This window comes from Temnothorax curvispinosus, unplaced genomic scaffold (genome assembly GCF_003070985.1).
Source record: "Temnothorax curvispinosus isolate PA1 unplaced genomic scaffold, ASM307098v1 QBEX01005310.1, whole genome shotgun sequence".
Taxonomy (NCBI): Eukaryota; Metazoa; Arthropoda; class Insecta; order Hymenoptera; family Formicidae; genus Temnothorax; species Temnothorax curvispinosus.
This window is the reverse complement of record NW_020215090.1, coordinates 51286-73125: the sequence shown is the minus strand read 5'-3', so window position 1 is coordinate 73125 and position 21840 is coordinate 51286. Positions and strand designations below refer to the sequence as shown.

At 35.8% G+C, this 21840-nt stretch overlaps 2 protein-coding genes and 1 long non-coding RNA gene across 4 annotated transcripts in view; 2 read left to right on the top strand and 1 right to left on the bottom strand.

Moving 5' to 3' along the window:
* The first annotated feature begins 1504 nt into the window (after positions 1-1504).
* LOC112454739 overlaps positions 1505-21840 on the top strand; it is a 67843-nt gene continuing 47507 nt past the window's right edge. The window contains exons 1-3 of the mRNA XM_025016290.1: positions 1505-1638; positions 4973-5417; positions 12954-13169. Coding sequence (XP_024872058.1) covers positions 1505-1638; positions 4973-5417; positions 12954-13169 — 795 coding nt within the window. The remainder of the gene's footprint in view (positions 1639-4972; positions 5418-12953; positions 13170-21840) is intronic.
* On the bottom strand, positions 14779-18760 carry LOC112454748. 2 transcript variants are annotated; one of them, XR_003040781.1, is made up of 7 exons: positions 18293-18760; positions 17757-18007; positions 17485-17670; positions 16178-16399; positions 15576-15802; positions 15160-15209; positions 14779-15083 (listed from the first exon to the last, which is right to left on the bottom strand). It is a non-coding gene; the product is annotated as an uncharacterized LOC112454748 (long non-coding RNA). The 2 variants fall into 2 exon arrangements; XR_003040780.1 differs by having other exon boundaries at positions 15160-15802.
* Positions 21485-21840, top strand: part of LOC112454743 — a 3431-nt gene continuing 3075 nt past the window's right edge. The window contains exon 1 of the mRNA XM_025016298.1: positions 21485-21814. Within this exon, the coding sequence (XP_024872066.1) occupies positions 21671-21814 (144 nt within the window). The 5' untranslated portion in view covers positions 21485-21670. The remainder of the gene's footprint in view (positions 21815-21840) is intronic.

Below are 21840 nucleotides of genomic sequence, written 5' to 3'. Positions count from 1 at the left end.
CCATAAAACATGCAAACGCACTGAGTAAATTACGAAGTACGCCGGGAACAAATGCTTGGATACGTCACGCAAGCAGTGAACTCGCAAGAGAAGGAATTATAGTAAAAGTTACATAAAAAAAAAGCTACAACTTCTTGCAAGTGGAAACTGCATAACAGTACGCAAGACAGGTCAACAATTATTCGTTTCTTATGAGTTTCGTATCAGTTCCAAAGAACTGTCCATGTCTTATTCGCTACAGCGCAAATCGATATTGTATCAAAATTAGCTAACTTTGAAGTCATTAATTAAAAATAAATTAGATCTCTGATTCTTAAGTACTTACACACATAATGACGAAGCAAATACGTGTGTAAACAATCTCTATTACACGTCTATTATATCTCTATTGTATTTGTTCTAATTTCAAGAAATAAAAAAAGTTACCTTATAAAATAAGTACTCGTGTCTTTCCAGAAAATGCTTCTAATTTCTATCTTATTAACTCCTAGAAGGCCTTACGCATTTTTCTGTTTTAAATTCTTGTAACGCGAGTTCTGATCAAACTTTTTCAACCGCAATTGCTATTTAGAGGTAAAAAGAGTTATTTTTTCTGAAAATCTAGTCAATAATGGGATGGGATATCTGGAAAAAATAGATATATAAAATTTGAAAATGCAGCTAAAAAAGTAAGTGATATCCCTGCCTTTTTACTGACAAACAAATTGATTCAGCTAATAAATAATTTCGTCCAGTTTTTCAAATAAATTTCTTGATATAGATCATTCAAATAATAATTATATCGATTTATTCTACTCAAAAAGGTAAACGAAATAATTTATTAATTGAATACATTTCAGTAAGAAAGCAGAGGTTACTTTTTTATCTCCACTTTCTATCTTTATATCTTTTTTATTCTTAAATATCTAACTTTATATTGCTGACTAGATTTTCGGAAAGAGCAATTCTTTTTACCTCTAAATATAAACTGCAGTCTAAAATTTTAATTATAGGATCTGATTGTGAGTTATACAAGGACTTAAAACAGAAAAACGCGCAGCAACCTCCTTAGAAAGACTAAGGCCCAGTTCAACAGTGGACAGTTAGCTTAACTAGTAGTTAACTCTCACTCTCTGTCTCTTTTTAACTCAAAGGTTAGACAGAGACGGAGAGTGAGAGTTAACTACTAGTTAAGCTAACTGGCCACTGTTGAACTGGGCCTTAATGGGTTAAATTAAATTGCGTGTATTATAAATATTATATCGAAAGATAAACAATCCTATGAAAATCACGATATCTTTTTTCTTTTTAAATAAAAAATGTATTCCTCTCCCTCTCTTCTCTTCATTGAACTTTACTCCAAATATTAAATACAATAATTTTGATAAAAATCATAGTTTATATAACTTTGCATAATAATATAATCTTATACAACTGAGAATTTAGCACAGTAATAAAATCGAATCTAAAGATACCTAGCGTGCGTAATACACCTATTAAATATATTAATTTATATATTCTAAAAATGTTTAAATATCGGACGATCAAAACGACATCTCCAAACCGAGTCGTATATCTTGCCCTCAAAGGTGGAATCGCCGATAATCGAGATCCAAAGAGCGTTATAGTTGGTTTTAATGCCGGGTATTCAGAGGCGAGGTACAGTGTGCCCCGACACTCGATTTGGGCAGGTTCCAAGGTCCCCGCCGCCGCCGCCGCCTTTCCGTGTATATATACGTATATCAGACGCACCCGTGCATATATACGAATTCACACACGTGCTGGACATTCGGGACGGTAACCACCGGTGTGCCCCAGGCCCCACCTTGACGTGTTCATGCACCGGTCCTCTCGTAAACTCCTGGGAGTGCTCCCGCCTCGCCGCCTTCTTGGCAATCGTCCTTCCTCTCTGCCACCCCTATTTGTTACCCCCTTCGTAAAACCTCGGACGAAGTGGAAGATTGGTTGAACCACCCGCTAACCTTTCGACGTCTCGCTCTTACTCTCGCGTCTCTTATTTCACTCTCCTTATTTGTTCTTTTCTTCTTCTTCATCTTCTTCCGTATAGTAGCGCGCGATTCTCCTTCGCTTCGTCGTGGCGGATCTCCGTGTGCCTCATTGAACTCGATGCGCCAAGAGATACGACCTTTACGATCGGCGACCGCTTATCCTTCGGGAATAATAAGATCAAAAGAGAGCGGGGTTCTCTCTGCATCCCAGCGAAGAAGCTCTCGAAGGACGGTTATATACGTCGTTTCAAGCACAGAACGTATGAACGGGAAATCATGAACGAATAATTAAATGAAGAACGAAAGCTCGATGCAAATGTTTGAAATGTTTAGGAATACATGATGACAAGAATGGAATTTTTTAATTTTCTTGTTATTAAATTTTTATATGCTATTATTAAATTTAAAAATCATTAAATTATTAAACTAATAGAAAGGTTAAAAAATATTTTTTTTATGTATACACACCTTCGTATGATATTATCCTGAGAAATTCTCTAAAGTTTTTTATTTATTTTTGTATATAAATTTATCATATTTATCATATTTATAAATTTATCAGAGAGATATTACTAATTAGTTTAAACGATTTATCGGTCAGGACAGTTCAAGGTTTAAAAAGTCATCCATAAAGCAGTTCTACATTCCAACATTTCTTTATGACATTGCACCATTTTGGCACGTAATATCAATGATTAATGGAAAAGCAACCGTATGTTCTTTCAAATGTATGACAAGACCGGAAGAAGGAAGAAATAGACTCGCGTTGTATTTACCGAAGGCTCGAGAAAACGGATGCAATATCCATTATTTTTGCTACAGCTTCGCAATTGGGTGGGTGGTCTGACGTGTTCGCGTACGTGTCCATTCGCGACGCATATTTGCCTGACTTTAAGATACTTCCATCGGTCCAATTTTTCGCAAGAATGTGACACGTAGCAATCTTGGTAACCTCGGGGCTGTGCCGCGCAATTTATTGGCCACCGAGTGTAGCTTCGACGATTTATCTTCTCCCTCCGTTCCTCTTTTCTTCTCTCGCCATCACACGCGCTGTTCTCTCTCCTTCTCTCTCACTCTCTTTTGCCCCTTTCTCTTTTTTTCTCTCTTTCCCTCTGTCTTCTTTTCTTCTTCTTTCGCCTTTTGCATCCTTTTTTCTGTGCCGTTTCTTCTCTTTCCGTCTCGCTCTCTTTTTTCTATCTCGACCATCGCTTACGATCGAGTTGAATCAACGTTGGAACGCGTACCTCTACCTGTACCTGAACTTCGATATCTCGAACTTTCTGCCACGATATTTTGCAGTATCGACAGTTATCGTGCTACAAACTCGCGGCCTTGTGAATAATTTAAAGCGCAATGTTTCGTAGAATTCGTTCTACCTAATTTGCTGTTTTAGTAATGAAGTGAAGCGAAATCGTGTCGTTTGATTCTAATAGTACATTACATCCGACAAACGATCGCCTAGCCTTATTAGTATGTCGCGTGGCAACCGCATTAATGCCGTTTGAATACTTAAATTCCCAAACAGAATGTAAAACCAGGCATCTCTGCTAGGAAAATACACTTCTGCGAAGTAATAGACAATCACGATTGGAGTTACATTATTATAATTAGGGAATAATATAATTTTGAACGATAATATTTTAACAATACATTTAATAGAATATATCTATTTCAATATATTCAAGTATCTCGAAATAATGAATACTTTATATTAAATAAAAATGTTTGTCTTTTTTAGAAGTGATTCACAATAATTAAATGCCTTTAAATGAGCAGACTCGCGAATGATTCTCGATTATATTTATCGATGATTGTATGATCGCGAGAATTGTTTTTAAAACTCGAGATTCTTAAAACTCTCAGTTTTAAGCCGTTTTTGACCGGGGAAATAGATAACGAATGAGCGGGCAAAGTCGGCAGATTTTAGGCCGCGCTGAAAGGCACGTTGCGTATAGCAAAAAGGAAAGAAAATCGAGATCTGCAGGTGTAACGCCTGCAGCGACCGGGGCGATAAAATGCACGCAGGCTCTCTCGATGCCAGGGAGGACCGGAGAAACCGTTCGCGATCCCTCGGGCTCGATAAAAAATGCAGTGATCACATTTCGGCAGAGACTTCGGAATCTCCAAACTATCTCGCCTTCTTTGATTCTCACCTCTTCTCGTATCCTCCCGCTCGCCTTTCTTTCTCGATCGGCGATACCGCGCGCTCTCGCCATCCCTCGCAGCACTCGGCGTACGTATATCGCTTTTAATATTTTTTTCGCGCGACGCTTTGATGTAATCGTTCTCCCCGAAAAATTACCTTCGCTCGGGTGGATCAGCCTTGCGACTCGAGTCAACGAACCTTGCTCCGGCAATAGTTTCGGGCGATTTTAAACATAACGCTGACTGCAGACGATCGTCGAATAATATCCTGTTTATATTCGTTCGGAGATTTCGGTTAGTAATATAGTTAATGCTTTTTCTTCGCAGATTTTTGCTGATAAGCGCGAGGCCTAATAGGCTTAATTTCGTCGAATTAGTCATTTCCAAGGAACAATCTGATATACCCTACTGTAAGAACTTGGAACAAAATCGCATACTTATTCGCCGCCGTGCTCAAATTACGTTTAACAGGTGGTTCGCAAGTAAGTACCGACGCTGCGGATGTGATTCATATTTGTAATTTCTGATGTACGGCATCAACATTTTTTTTAAATTGATTTTCGTGATCGGTATTAGCATTAAATTGCTCAAAGGTGCGATAAAATTTGAACATGAAAGACGGATCAATTCAGAAATCAATTGCGTTTTTTAAATAATTAAACTTTAAATTTTTCTTTGAATAACAAATTTTTCATATTCAAAAATTTGAGTCCAAAAAGCATTAAAAGTGCTCAAAATTGTGTTATTATAATCGTATCGTTGATTGCCGTTACATCAGTAAGCTCTGTCATAAAAATTCATACATTTGACAACGAATCTTTCACGCATTTTCTTCATAGCTCTGCCAATACGAGCGCAATCCAGTCCGAGACTCCAGGCGGCTGGTCGAGCTGCGGCAAGTGTCTAGACGACATGAGGCTCATGCAAAGATTAGCGATCAGCGGACTGCTGTCCGTGATCCTGATCCTTCTCATAACCGGAACATTTATAACACGGCGCGATCTCGCGAGTGTCGTCGATCGAGGCGTCGCGCCGGAAGAACGTAACGAACAGTTGAATCCGGCCTGGGTGCAGGATAACGTGGTCCCTGGGCAGGATGAGCCTGAAATCGAGGATAAAGATAAAGTTAAAGATAAAGATCGACGTTTAGATATCAGACATAAACAATTTGAGCCTTCGGTGGTCGAAGCGCCAGCCGCGTCCGTTGCTGGCATTTACGTTATTAGACCGCCTAATCCACCTCTGGACGATGTGACCAATCAGCGCCGTGAAAAAGTTAAGGAGGTAAGATCACATCTGACTTTTGTTTTGCATGCTAGAATTAAAAAGGGGTAAGCCGTCATGTCATGCAAAAGGTTAGACTCGAGGAGGTAAGCTTCACAATAAGATTATTCTTAGTTTTGTATTGAATATATTTTTTTTCATTATTGTTATACTTATTTATACAATGTATATTTTTTCATGCGTTATAAAATTGAAATATGATTCAACCTTTTACGTTTTGTCTACTTTGATAAACGTATGGTTTAAGGTGAAATTTCCATTTCCTGCATTTGAACGCATATTCAGACCTACATTTTCCGAAAACTCATATTGTTCACGGTAGTTTTTACCACTGCCGTGTCGTTCGTCACTGCGGCGTCACAGAAAATAGAGGCGGAAATTAAAGAGATTCGTAAAAGAAAACCGATGGGCTCTTTGTTCGTCCTGCCACATCAATATTCGCGTTTGGATTAGTGGGTCATAGGTTGGAAAAAGAATCAGGGAAAACCATTCGGGACGAAAGGCTAAGACAGATAAAACGAAATTTTTAAAAATAATATGTAACTTTATAAGATCCAGTTAGACTGATGAAGTATTCAAATAAATTGCTCTAAAATTCAATTATAATTTAGATTAAATCAGAATTGTAATTATGTCTTAGCATTATTTTTGACAAAAAAATTTAATTTGATCAAGAAGTAGAGTCTTGAAGTTCTCCTCAAAGTCCTACAAAATTGTATCTTTATAAGATTACAATGTAATTGTTTGCAAGAGAGAAAATTAACTTCGTCAATTTTATGAAATAGAGGAGGTGCATTAATAATGCAAAAAAGAAACATGTGTTTTCCATACAAGTTTTTAATCCTCGGTAGCGAGATTAATCAACTGCGACATACTGAGCCAGAAATGGACAAACGGAACTCAATCAATTAACCCCCGAGCAACCGATAGTTGTCGACAAAAAAAAAGAAAAAATATGAATGACAGATCACTGTCCAGTGAAGTGTCAAACTGGATTGACCGGCGTACAAATGTGTCATGTTCCATGACGTACCTAGTATGACTAAGTTGATCCAACGCAGCCATCTCAATTTAGAGTTTAATCGATTCTTGTCCTTCGCAGTAACATATGACGAGCAGGTGCTCGTCGAAGGGAAGGTCCGATCGTATTTCGATGGGCGGGTTAATTAATTCCATCGCATTCAGCGTCATGAAATGGACATTTCATCTTTTTATCTGAAAATGAATGAGAGAACTGTTAATATTTGTCATATTAGTATTTTATCGCTAATGCTTTTAAGACTAATATTTTACATGAATATTTTGGAAAATGTAAAACTAGAGGGGATATAATACAGAAATTAAATATTTTCTTTTGTTAACCTATTTTTAATTAAAACCAGTATTTTTACTTGGGAAAAAGATAGTGTAATGTGATTATTAATAAAACTAATTAATAAAATAAATATTGTGATATTTGATTTCACAGAACAAAAGTGAATATATAATATCAATGATATAAATGAGCACATTTTATGAAATTTAATAATTTTGTTGAAAAATGTTAAAATATTGGTAAAATAATAAAAGAATAGTACAATTATATGACCAATAGTTTTTGTAGCTACGCAGCTGTGGTAATTATAAATATTTCTACACAATAAGAAATTACTTATATTTTGAAAAAGATTCGATTTCAAATTATTCGTGGATTATATATCGAAGGCAATTATTCCAAATAAAGTGATTTACTAGTGAATTGATATAATTTACCAAATAAAATATATTTTAATTAAACATTCATATTTTACCTTACAGTATGCTTTTAATTATGATTTTCGCGCTTTAAAAAACAACACGTCAATGAAAATTAATAACGTAAAGAAGTTCACAGAAGACAATGATTATAGGTATATGAAATGATTTTTGTAATTACAAGACTTTTCATGTAATGACATAATACATAGATACATATATTAATAATATATAATTTGAATTATAAAGATATTCACGTGAGAATATATTATAATGAAAATATTTTAATTTAACACTTGTTTCTATTTAATTACATAATACGAAGAGCGCTGAAAAATACAATAATATGGCGTATTATTCAAAGTGTTCGCATTTTAAAATTAGATCATTATTATAAAAATATTTTCCGTGTTCGCGAGTTTTATTTAAACAATTTTAAATTTCTACTAAACTACATTTTATCATTTTTTATTAGGATAAAACTAAAAACTGAAACAATAAGAAAATTAACTAATGTAATAAGTGTCAACACAGCAGTGTTCTTTAATTTAAATCAATTAGTTTTACGTTTTGGGTTTATCGTAGACGTTGTGTGTTTCCTTTAATTCTTTATGATCAAGAAACGCGATGGCACTAAATTCATTGCGCAACCTCGTTGACGGCGTCACGACCGGTGATTTTAGATGAAACGAGGGAAATCGCTACGTCGTCGCGGCGCGGCACGGCGCGGCGTTGCGGTTCTTGAATAATTCCGAACGGAGAAACGTGGGTAGCCATCAGACTAATTGTTTTTAGTCGAGCTAATGCAGTAGGCGTGACCACCCATTATCATGCCATGGAGCCGACGCTGATTAAAACACTCGCGCATTTTTCATGCCCGCACGTTCAAGGCGTTTCTTCACTTCGTTTAATCGCGCATATCAGATATTAAATTTTCACCCTCTTAAACTTGAAATAATCGCCGTTCTCGCCAACCACGGGATAGTTTAAGAAAAGCGAATTTAAGTATCTATAGGATTTTATGATAAATCAAATAGGACAAGCAGCTATATAGACATCTTTAAATTTTAATTATTTATATTCATTTATTTATTACTTCTATTTTTTTCTATTAACTTTAATCTATTAACTTTAAAAATTATCACTCTTATATTATATATATTCTACCGAAAGGTTTTAGTAACTTTTTTGTAATAATAATAATTATGACACGATAATAGAACAAGTAAATAAAAAAAAATTAAGAGTCAAGATTTCAAAAATATTTTAGTATTTTAAGCTTATAAGAAGAAAAGAATATATATCAAGTTTGTTACCACGATTATTATGTAAAAATGTTATTGCATCTTTTTTCAACCTTATTTTATAAATTATACCTCCCTTTATTTTTGGACAAAAGAGACTTTGAATATTTTTAATCTCGTTACACAAATTCATAAATTTACAAGAATATACGATAAAAACACCAGATTTTGAATTTCATCGTATCGCGTGGTTATTTATTCAACGCAAATCATTAATAATACTAGCCTGACATTCTTTCGCTGGCTCCAAAGCTCCAGGTGCTTCGTTACGATAGCGTCTGTAGGATATATCCTCTTCCTCGCGAATTAGCACTTAGAGATCTGGAAATTTCGTGGGGAGGATCCAAGAGTAAGCGGCGTGAATGGCAACTGCGGGAGTCCGACAAAGTCGCATTGTCTATCGAGTCGTACAAGTTGGGCACAATGGTGACGGCTTCCTTTAATGAAAGATGCTAGTTAAGGGAGGCAGAATAGGATAATGATAGAAGTATGGAGTTCACGAAGCGGGGCCGGGGGGAGGCGAGCGAGCGAAGGCGCTGGCTCTTCTGTAGCTACCTTTCATCCGCGGATCTCGCAGAATGGCGCGGAGGGAAGAGAAATGGGAATGCCAGTGCCACATCGGCTCCACTTAGCAAAGATTAATTCGCGTTGGTTTGAGAGCGCCTGTACAATGCGCAACTCGCCTAACAATAATAAACAAAGCTATAATTACTCTAAATCCCGTTGAAGGGTCGCAAAGACAATCCCTTTGGATGTAGGATTCCGGGGTCTCTTCTGTCATCTTATCTTGGCGCCCTTATTCCTCTCTACCCTCCCGCCCCTCAATCTCTTTCTTTTTCTCGTTTTATCTCTCACGCAACCTTCATATCTACTTCCTACTGCTGTACCAAGCGCTTTGCAAGCGGACATATACATATCTCGGGCCGTTTGTACCTAAACTCGCTGCATTGAGCTGAGTTGTATATGTGCCAAGAGACGCTCGAGATGAGTAGAATTTCCTACCCTACAACGTCCTTTACGTAGTGGTTCTCATGGTGTCATGCTTGCTCTCACGCTCCCAACTCGAGGTGCATGCAACACGTTGCATGAATATGCATTTATATTTCTTTCTACTGTGCGCTTGCTTTCAATTATACAGTAGCGCCTTTGCGCGGGAGATGCATGTATATATATATTCGCGGGACTTCAAATATATATCTGATAAACGTATAATAAAGTAACGAGAAACTTAGAACGTCAGGAAAGTTTCCGACGATAATGAATTCGGTATAAAAATTTATTAGTTTGGATAAAAACCCGTACGATTCGTGAAGAGTGATTGGCTACATAAATTTTCAGCCTCCGTTCTCAGCAGCCTGGTCGCGGCGACTTCCGCATAAGCAACTTTACGTAATGACATTTAATCGTGGAGATACACACGTCATAAGTCTTATTTAGTAATTGCATTTAAATGAGATCTAATAACAATTGAGCATCATAATTGAGCACCTCGTTCTGCTATGATGAGAAATACAGAAGATGATGCGTTTACTCGAGTCTTGAAACTACACGGTGAATATAATTTACAAATCGACAAATAAAAAAGTCATTAGATATTAAACTGTTTTTACCCAAGATTTTTACTTATTTTCGTGTGATAAACTCTCGCTGATGAACAAACGATTGAAAATCTACAAAAAATTCAGACCGAAATGAATCTATACTCTCTTGCTTTATAATTTCTTTTTATGTATAATTTTTCATTTTTTCTTATTTCTTTTTTGACTTATTGTTAGTTTATTTACCTTTTCTCTCTGTTACATATTAAGTTTCCTTCCTCGATTGACTTTTCCCTCAAAGGTGCGACGCGTAAAATGCGTTCGCCTCTCTGTGCGCGACGGGCGCGGTTAGATTTTTATGACGTGCGCGAATCGTTTTTAAAAGGCTTCATGACGTTGACCCTCGTGCAGGCTCACCGTACCGCAGGTAAAAAAGGATATCGCGTATATACGGGGGCGTTATTCCTGCTGGTGTTGGTTCTGGGAAGCACACGCGTGTGCGCCCGACACGCGCGTACACGTATATATACGCGCGCGAGAGCGGGTGTGTGTGGGTATATGTTGACGGAGGCAGAGGGTTTGGGGTGCAGCTTTCACAAAATCACGGTGGGACGCCGACGCGCGGCGGGACGACTGGGACGGTCGTGGAAGGGCAATAAATAACGTAAATTGAAAACCGCGGGAAATAAAGAGAGGAAATAAAAGCGCCACGGTTAAGTACACTTATACGTGCCCGGTATCGGCAATACACCCCCGCGCGCGCACGCACGCACAGACCGTGCACCGATGCGCATTTGTGTGCATCTCCCCTGGAGTATCCAAAGCTTTTGCTTTGTTTGTGTATACCATGCATACTCAATCGTCTGACGGAGTATCGCCCCGCAACCCCCGCCCCCGCCCCTTCTCCCCCTCACCTCCTCTTCCTCCCCGCCCTCCATTCCCTTTTCGCTGAAGCGCTACGCCGCTGCTTTTCCTCCTTTCCAGCGTGCATTTTGTTTATTAATGGAAATGCGTGGAGCATAGGCAATTTGAAAGGATATTTTCTCTCTCTCAAAACGCGAGAGAGCTCCCGCGGGGAGCTCTATACAGAATTCATATCGTCTGTGCGATGCCCCGACCTGCCGCGGTTTGTCTGCGCGTGAGTAACGCGCGTAAAATAATGAATTTATCCATAAGCTTGAATTAATTAGAGGATTAAATTTAGGATACAGGACTAAGTACGCATACGAGTTTCGTAATAAATTCCCGCATTTTGGTCAAAACGGCGCGTCGGAAGAAGAAAAAAAGAATTAAAAACGAGAGGGATACAATCGTTTTTTATTTATTTTACTCCCAATAGTTATCGAATACGTTCGATGCCTTAGCGCGTTTCAGTTTCCCAAATGTAAATAAGTAAAAATGAATCTTGCATAATTTTACTGCTGATTAAAATAGACATCTCTCGCGCGCGTATTTCGCGCGCGACCGACGCACCGCTTTTTCCGTGCCGGTGCTTACTGCTTAACCGCATTAAATGGTTTTAATGCGGATTACTCTTGGATTACAAAAGCGAAAAGAAGAAAGAAAAAGGAGCTCCGGTCTTCCGGATGAGTCCGGGGAGAGAGAATCCGGTTACCACGGAAGTGACGTAACAAAGAGAGAATAATTGAACGGGGCCACACGTCCGACACGAGGTTTTGCCTTCTCCTTGTCCGCCTTGCATCTTCCTCTCTCTCTCCCCTCCCCTCCCGTGTCGCTCCTCACCATTCCCTTTCGATCCGTCGACCGACACCGAGGCTAATGGTTTAATCCTAACATGGATGTTAACCAGATTACCGGCTACAGATCCGACATGTGCCGTGCATTCGCCGCGGTTTCTACGGAACAAATTATCCACGATTACATGGATAATGGCGGAAGGCGTTGAACGACGCGTGATGCCGCCGTCCAACCCGTATACGATCGTCCTCTGCAATTTTCTGCATCGCCAACCCGTTTTCTAAGCCCGACGTAATAACGCGACATCATCGCCTTTCGAGCGCCACGGAATTTTGCATCCTTCCTGCGATAGCTCGCCTCTCAACGCTTTTCCACCCTCGCGCGATTATCGCGCGAGCTTATCATCATCCCTTTCAATAGTCCAGAGACTATGGAGAATTTCGTCGTTCACCCAATTTCAGTAGATTAGCTTAAAATTATGATATTTCCTAAAAGCTGTAATGTTATTTCCATTTAATATGATTATATCTTGTGAAAAGTCGCAGAAAATAAATCGGATTCGCATTTAAATGTGATTCAGGGCGTAGATAATTGTAAAATGACACGCGTTTCTCTTCTACTGTCATCTCGCGAGAGATTCTTTGTGCTATCTAATTTCCGCTTTTTTTTTTATTACCACCGCGCAGTCGGAGGAAGAGAGAGAAAGAGGCCCTTCTGGTAATGCCACTGGTCAGGTCTTTTCGATATTATATTGCCCCTAAATTATGCCGTCATAAAAACGTGATGAAGCGACCATGACCGCGGGTGCTCGGCAAATGGCTCGAAAAATCAAGAGAAACGGAAATAACGGTCAACGAACGGATCGGGCAATATATTTGTTATTCACGGAACGGCTCATGTGAAGCGTCCATATAATCCTTATACATAAACTTGATATATCCTTGATGCTTTGGCTGTGCGTTAATTATGGAAGGAAGATTCTAAAATTTCGAGATATTGATTTTTTTATTTGGTACATTTATATTTTCAATATTAATTATTAATATGAAATGCCGTGTAACTAATGCTAAATCCTCAAAAAAACTTAAATCTTTGTGCTGAAGAAAAAGTACGATTCAAAAAGAAGACATATGATTTATAATATTATATCACGGCAATTGTGTGGATAATTGACATTATTTTATATAAATCGTAGAAATAGTTTAGTAGATTTTTTTTTAAGTGAAAGGTTTGCATTAATTTTTCGCGATTTTTTGGCGCAGATGATGAAGCATGGCTGGGACAACTACGTGCGGTACGCATGGGGGAAAAACGAATTAAGACCAATCTCGAAGAGAGGTCACAGTGCCAGTATCTTTGGGGCCTCAAATATGGGCGCGACTATCGTCGATGGACTCGATACCCTTTACATCATGGGTCTCCACGATGAATTTAAACAAGGACGCGACTGGATTGCCGAGAATCTGGACTTCGATATCGTGAGTACCACTTTTATTTGCATGCCTTTCATATCCGCATATCTCTCAGTGACATTTATCAGCGAGATACTTACACTGAGATAACCACCGAATCTTCAGCAAATTATACTGTGTGCCTTTAAAAGCGGCATATACAAGAACAATATTTTTAACAGTCAAAATAAATCTTATAGAACAGAATTCCTTTGAATAAAAATAAAATATAATTAAAACAAAGAAGACTGTGATTTACAGGCTTTTTAAAAATGTGAAGGACTGATTTTATTTTATCTTGATATATCGATAGATTAATATTAAAAGACATATATTTTTATAAAACTCAAATATGGCGGACTTAGCGCATATTACCTTTAATAAATTATCTGTCAAGTGTTCATTTTAATTGTCTCATAGGATTTGACTGACGTTATGTTAATCACGAGAGGATTTAAATCATTCTGACAATGAGTTTTTTTTTCGTGTTAAATTTATTCCTCTCAGAAAATTACGAAATTGTTTCCTTTCATGAAGATAAACTAATTTATTATCTTTTTAAAAATAACATGAAATTTCATATAATAGACATGATCGTACACCGAGAAAAATTTTTCTGCATTTTAGTAAATATTAAACAGATGAGATACTTTTTCTTCGCCAATGAGTAATAAATCGAGAACAAAATCCTTTGCTTCAACCAAACTGGCAGTCTTTATTTAAAAAGCACTAAGTGCCAGTTTGGTTGAAGTAAAGGATTTTGTTCGATTTAGTAAATATTAGTTTGCATACAACTGTGATTTCTCAGCGAGTACACATATACTAATAAAAAGGGAAATTTTATTCATTTTAGTAAATGTAGTCACAGTTGTATGCAAAATAATATTTACTAAAATGCAGAAAATTTTTTTTCTCAGTGTATTATATATCATTCTTATTAACATTTTATATAATGTGAAAAACAATTTTAACATAAGAGTAAGACGTAAATTTCGAGTTGTGTTTTAAACTTGTTAAGCACGAATATTTTTTCCGTGCATATTTCTTTGAAGAATTTCTGCAGTTTTCCCTTTCATGAAAACTGCGAAAGTACAGTGATGTCTATCTAAGTGAAGGTATCATGATGAAAGTTCGACATTCGCCGACACGCATCGAAACCAATTTCGTCCTGAGTCAACTTACCTGACGCAGCCATGTCATCGTCTCCTTTTTCGCGGTCCCCAACGGAAGCGAACTTTTGATATAGGCTCGCGTCTGCATACACTATTCCTCCTCTCCGCGCCATCCTTCCTTTACTTTTGCGTTATACAACATGCCGGAAATGTGTTTGCTCGGAAGAAGGTCCCGTTCTGACGAGATGTCGAAGACACTCTTCGATTTTCTCTTGGCGCGCGACCTATTCAGATAAAATTTAATAAGAAGTAGAATAACATTATTTTAATGTTATTCTACTTCTTTAGATTATTTTATAATGTTATTCTACTTCTTTAGACATTCCAAAGCGGAAGTTTAACTATATTTATAAAACTACCTCTTTTTACATCTCTTCTACATCTCGAAACTGATTTTAAAATTAAAATAGTTTTTTTTAAACGAGGTATCCATAAATATATAATTTTTTAATCACACGTTATAAGAGTAGGTAACATAAGAAAGTAGTGTTGAAAGAAAAAGAAGAGAGTGAAAGAAGCAGAGAGAAAAGCATAGAAACATTAAACTTCTTCAAACTAACTTTCACAAAAATTCGACATAATTCTTTGAAAATTGCAAACGTTCACTTTGTCACTGCGTGGATATGCGACCTTGATGGAAAACGAGAATCTTATCTTTAGAGAACAGGACCACACTGAAATATCTCAAATCCCTGACTGGGTCCAATATTTTCTCGATAAAATATCACAACGGACCATTTTGTAGGACACAAATTGTCAGCTTAAAGTCCTGACATAAAATATTTCATTGCGACATCAAATATTCTTTTTGTGTGACAAACGATAAAGCTTAAGAAATTACGTACAATTATATAGCAATATGTAATCCTTCATCACGGAAAGAATGCTGAAGTATCTAAAAATGAAAATAATTCTGTTGCACCATCGAGTAAGTACTAGACAGCGAAGAATTATATTCATAAATTATAGCTAATAAGCTAGTCAATGGCTAGGTAACATATCTAGCCTGCGTGATACAGTTATTAGCTGTAAAATGCAGATTGGCTAGACCAATTTCCACTCGGGTATATTTATTTTGTTAAACATTTTTGCCATCAGTGGTTTCTAAAGACATGTTACCTTCAAGGGAGATTTGATAAACAACACATTAAAGCGCTTAATTAACTTAATCGTTATACAAATCGATGCCTGCAGTATTTCTCTGTCGGTGCGTGAGAGAAGAATAAACTTGAACGTTTTCGCGTGGCAGTTTCGTAAGTACCGAGCCAGAGGAAACTTAGTCCGGTTTATCCAAAGTTGGTAACAGCCTCCTGCACCCTCCGACTCCTCAAACTCTTCTCTCGCAATGTTCCGTCGGATTTCTAAGTGGATAACTTGCTGTATTAGCTGCTTTCGGCTTGCGGTAACCGGCGTGTCAACCGTGTTAGAAGTTATGCCTATTGTTTCGCGGCTGTTTCTGAAACTCTTTCGTCTCTCGGATCGTTTTAGCTGCAAGGAATGTAAAATTACATCAAGGAATATTAGATACGATTCCATAGTTTAATCCTTTTATAATTTACTTTGGTTTGTTATTTATTTGCATACACATACATACACACGTAAAAAATATATTTATACGGAGATTTAAAAAATTTTAATTAAAATATTTATCACAATAATCAGTCACTTGCATTATAAATATTTGTACATCTAATGGTTTTAGAGCTTCTTAATATCTTTTATTCTTTAAAATTATAGAAATATTACGTGCAATTTAATAAAAGTATTAAGTTATATTTTCTAAATGTTAAACAGTAAATATTGAAAATACGCATATATAAACATATAAACTTATCCAGATATTCGAATATTAATATATCTTACCTTCATTCTATTGTGATCAGCATCTGAAATATTGAAAAGAATAAGGATGACTCAAGAATACTCTGTATCTCACGCACGTTCAATAAAAACGATAAAGGATGAAATTAAAAGGCAGCACGGCAACGATTCATCTCGGTTATTCGCGTCTGGTCAGCGAGATAAATTCCAATGGTCGATATGAGCGAGAAGGCCAAAGGAATACCGTGTGCAAATATATATTGCCTGCAATGAGATTTATACAAGAATGAAAACAGCGCGCGGCGAGTGCGCAGGTTTTGCACGCGGGCTAGGTGGGAACCGAGATCACGGACGGGTTATATGGACTTGTTCGCGATTCGGACGGGCGATAAATTCGGGAAGGAAACTGCATCCGAAGGGGCCTAACTGCTCCAAGTACAAAACGATGACTCGCATCGCGTATTATGCGTTAATTTATGCAGGTGAGAGGAATACAAGGTACTAGCCGCATTTAGCATCTGATGCCGCCATTTCACGTTAATATATACGCACAACCGTATAAAGTTGAAGAAAAAAAAGATGAAATATACATATCTTGTATACAACAAAATAGAATTTATATTGCTATCAGTTTAAAATGCTGTATTACTAGATTGTAACAAAAAGCAATATTTTTTTATCGATTTACTGACAGAAAATGTGAGAGTGCTGTCGTGCAATGCATTAAGCTTTTTAGCACGGTATCGATGTTAATAAGTTAGAATAGATTTACATAACTTGCATTTGCATTTACGTTAATGTACATAAACGCAATATATATTTGTTTTCAGTGTAAGCACGATAATATGAAAACATTTTTGGCCGCAGGCCTCTTCACTTATATACTTGTATTCGCAAGCTGCGTATTTTTTAATTTTGTTAAGTTGAAATCGTTGTTGAAAAAATTATGCGACGTTATTTTGCAGTTTCCATATAGAGAATGAAAAACTATTTAATTAAAAGCCATTTGTTAGTGACAGTCTAGACTGTCACTAAAGAATCTAATAATAAACGTATTAAACGTACTTTTACAAATCATGTTGTGACACTGAACTGCTCGAGGATCTTCTCGTTTGTTTTAGAAAGCCTATTTAACCAGTTCTAAGCTGACTTGTTATAATAATAGAATAGCAAACTTATAAAGAGGAAAAAATGTGTGAAAGGGAGTATTAAAATTATAAAAGCGCTGCAATTCGTATTTCTCTTACATGTAGCATTACAGTCATGTCTGTCTGTCTACTTTAAATGATAAATATCTCACAATCTATTTGCATAAAATTTAATATAGAAGTTTATTGCTTATCTCGTACTTGATGTATTTCCATATTTTCTTCCCTGAACTCCCTATCATATTTTCTTGATATTATTTTCTTATTAATCTAAAACTAAAAATATAGACAGAAATGTGTCTCATGATGCTCAAATGCTCAATCCAGATTCTCGGAGTTAATTGATAATGGTTGACAGGTTCTCGTTTAAAATGTTAAAAGTTCCATCTGAAAAAATATGCACGCATTAAGATATTACGTAAATAGAAAGATACAAATAATATAACTAATTAAATTATTAATTTAGTACTCACTTTAATCCACTCTCTTAGCGATTTCTCTCGCTTTCATCAGAGACACAGCTTAACAGTTTGGCTTTTGCTACTTTTTGTTATACGATCGTCGAAGTTTATTCGTAACCGGTTTCATCGCCATATCGTTATGATCAAATAGTCTATGAATGTGGCAGAATCTTATTTATTACTGTCTCTTAAGAATTTTGCAATCTGAAGGAGATAATTTTTACTAATCTCACAACAAGACCCAGATGATTCTTCGCGTTTAACTGTAAAAGATTAATTATTACAAGCAATGAAATTTTCTTGCTAATAATCATAAGAATTTAATAACATCTGATATACAAAAGAGAACAAAATGTAAGTCAATGTAAAAATACAAGTATAAAAATATATAATGTATTTCAACCGTAATAATATTATTTATAAGAACATTTGAAAGATTATTGTAAAGTATGTATTAGGTATGTAATGAAGTATGCACATACACAAACAGCATTTTATCATTGACAATACGGGATATGATTTCATTTCGTACGCATTTTTCTACTTACGTTTCGACGTGATTTGCTATAAATTGATTTGGAAGTCGAGTGGACATCATTTTGTGTGCGTTTGATGATGCCAATCGATGCCGATTTAGTCGTTTGGAAGAACGAACATTTCGTCTGCCAGCTATACGGTACGCGCGAATCAACGTATCGACGTGCAACCCGCCCCGTTATTCGTCGACATTGAGTAAGTTGCGCTTGGTAGGTATGCAGTGTAGCTCTCGAAGGGCGAAACGGAAGGAAGGATGCACGCTGAGATATGCGAGGTACACGTATTGCACAATTATGCCAGGCCTCGTCTAACAGCGCTATGTGCCAGCTATATAGCGCACAACGAAGAGATGCATGCATCACAAAATGAGTCGATCCCCATTTCGCCTTCCCATTGTGCATGCAACACACTCTTCTAAATGCGTGGATATGCGATATTCTGTGCATGAACGTTGTCGTCCGAAAAAAATCGTCAAACCGGGACACCTGTAAAATACCTGTTGTTTGAATAAAGCTGTAGAAGGGATTTCGTATAAAAATAATTGTTATTGTAATATCATATTAGTTCAAATAAATGGAATTAATTAAAGATCTTGATATTAAAATTTACGAGTAACAAGGGAAAATGGGCTCAAACGCAGTTTAGTTATGCGTGATGAGTCAACGTTAGGTAACAATCAATTGATAATTCAATACCAATTATAAATCACATTAATTGTAAGTATCTATCTATATATATAAAATAGAATGTCTGTATGTATGTATGTATGTATGTATGTATGTATGTTCTTTATACACTCTTAAACTATTCGACCGAATTTTTACCAAAAGTATATAAAATAGGGGTAGAATTTTCCGGGGAGTGTTATAGAGTGCATAGTTTTTCGTTACCGATCTTTTTGGGAACCGGTATCCAAAATTTTTCCAATTTTTCGGGAAATAATTGACCGAATTTTAAAGAATTGTATATGAATCAGGGGTAGAATTTCTCGGGGAGTACCATAAAGTGTATAATTTTTTGTTATCGATTTTTTGGGAAACCGGTATCAGAAATTTTTCCATTTTTTTGGAAAATAATTGACCGATGAAAGCATAAAATATATAGGGGTAGAATTTTTTGGGGAGTGTTATAGAGTGTATAGTTTTTCGTTACCGATTTTTTTGGGAACCGTTATCCGAAATTTTTTCAATTTTTCGGTAAATAATTGACCGAATGTTTTGTAGGAAATGTTTTTGATTCTGACGTAATTCCTGACATAAACATAAAAAGTGTATCGGGTGGCTGATTTAAAAGCGGTAGCTTAACTTTTCCGTTTGAACAACACATTCCAGATGCTTGAGTTTTAAACTTTTATTATGGGATTGATAGTTATGGGGTTGGGGGCCGGGGGAGGTTTTTAGTCGGTGAATAAGTCCGGCATAACCCTGGAGACCGGCCTTAGGGTATGCGTAAACATTTTCCTTTTTCAACGAAAAAAAAAGCAGGATCTTAAAATTTGCAAAAGTTCCGTAGAAGAATTAACTAACCGATAGAACAAAATGGAAATAATAAATATCTACAATTAGTAGAAATTATTTTAGTAAAAACATTAATTATTTAATTGATTTTTGCTTGATAAGCTATTGTCTGATAAAGGAATTTTTTTTGATTAAGGATATTGAAATACAAATGAAGTCGTTTGAAGAAAAACGACTCCCGGGCGAAGCCCGGGTAACCAGCTAGTTGTTTTATAAAATGTTATTTTATAAAACATTTGTAAAAATGCCTATTTTCACAAGACTTTTTGAGATAATAATCTGGAAACTACACTGAGAAAAAAAATTTGTTAATCCCAAAAAACATTTAGTCCGATACGAGCAACTAAACATGTTAGTTAGTTAACTAAACATTAAGTTGTTTCAACAATTATTAAGTTGCACTAAAAAAGGTATAATGCATTCATGTCAATCTTTAAAATGTTTTAATTAAGAATTAATTAATTTAACTAACGTTTAGTTAAATTACCTAAAATATTTAGTTGCTCGTATCGGACTAAATATTTTTTGGGATTAACAAATTTTTTTCTCAGTGTAACGATAAAAACGCAACACAATCACTGTTTTTACACTTTTGCGATTAGAATGATAACAATGACATCTACAAATATCACGCACTGAGAGAACAGTATATTAATAGTTAATATACATGCTTTGTCGTTAATGTAAGAATTTTTTATGTCCGTCCCTAATAAATATTTCTTCATAATTAATATATGCTATATTGCGTATCACTGAATATAACTACATTTATCAGTATAAAAATAATATTACTGCATACCTTTATTAATAATAAAGATTATTAGTAATAATATAACATTGACTTTCTTTGTCATAAATAAATGTATGTTTGCGTAAAATATTTTATCAATTTCGACAAATGAAATAATGTATTTGAGATTATTGATTATACTTATATTAATAATTAATATAAATTTGTTAATTACAAAGACATTACATTTAATATACATACAATTTCATATAAATTGATGGTATTTTTACTATACAGTTACGTATATTATTATTAAATATTACGAATTTACATTGACATTTGTATATTTCTGACAAAGATATATCAAGTCTAAACTCATGGTATATTAATAATTAAAAAAGTATTTCTCTCAGTGCGAAGAAGATATATTGAGAATGTTTCTTCAATAGCAGGAATAATTTTTATAAGTTATAATCTACAATTTGTTTGTATTTTTAAACGCATAATGATCACAATACCTGCATGTAGGGGTATGTTATATTCTAAACTTATAAATTACACGACTTGGATAGCAATTAGAAATGTGAACATGTTTGATCGATATTAATCACCATATTAATCAATACTTACTTATTGAAAATCAGATAAACGTCTTGTGGTGACACGCACGATCTGAAGAATCGGTTCCTCGGGAAAAAATAACGACTATGTGTACTGGCCGACTGTTCAACCGTGAATGGCACTCTTGTTCAATAAGTTGCGAAGATGACTCGCGTTACTGCGTTTGCGCGAACTGGAAGAAAGAAAATTTTTTTTATTTTCACAGAATACATTTCCTTTCACACCTAATGCGACGATTATTTGTCATTATGTATAATTTCCTTAGTGTCCTTTATCTATGGTTCTGCGCAAAGAGACCTATTAACGAAATTGATCTGCACATTTTTTACTTCCCCTCTTGTGAGGTATAGAAAATTTTTCAATTTAAAAGGTATCAGATAATATACCAACATTATCTCGGATAACAATGCACTAAGAGCACACAAACCAGAAAAAAAAAACAGTTTCGAAGAAAAAAAGAAATAAGGGGGATTTTTTTATTCTGTACTCATGTAGTTCAAAGTTCCAACGTGCAAATCGAAATGCATTTATTTGAAAGTCGCTATTTCAATTTCAACCGCCTTCTCATGTCGTTAATTGGTCTATGGCCTTATCAAAAGCCAGGATCTAGAAGGATTAAAATGATTCTTGTATCATTTTTCCTGGTAGAAGGTATAATTGCACAGGTATACATATCTTTAATAGATATATT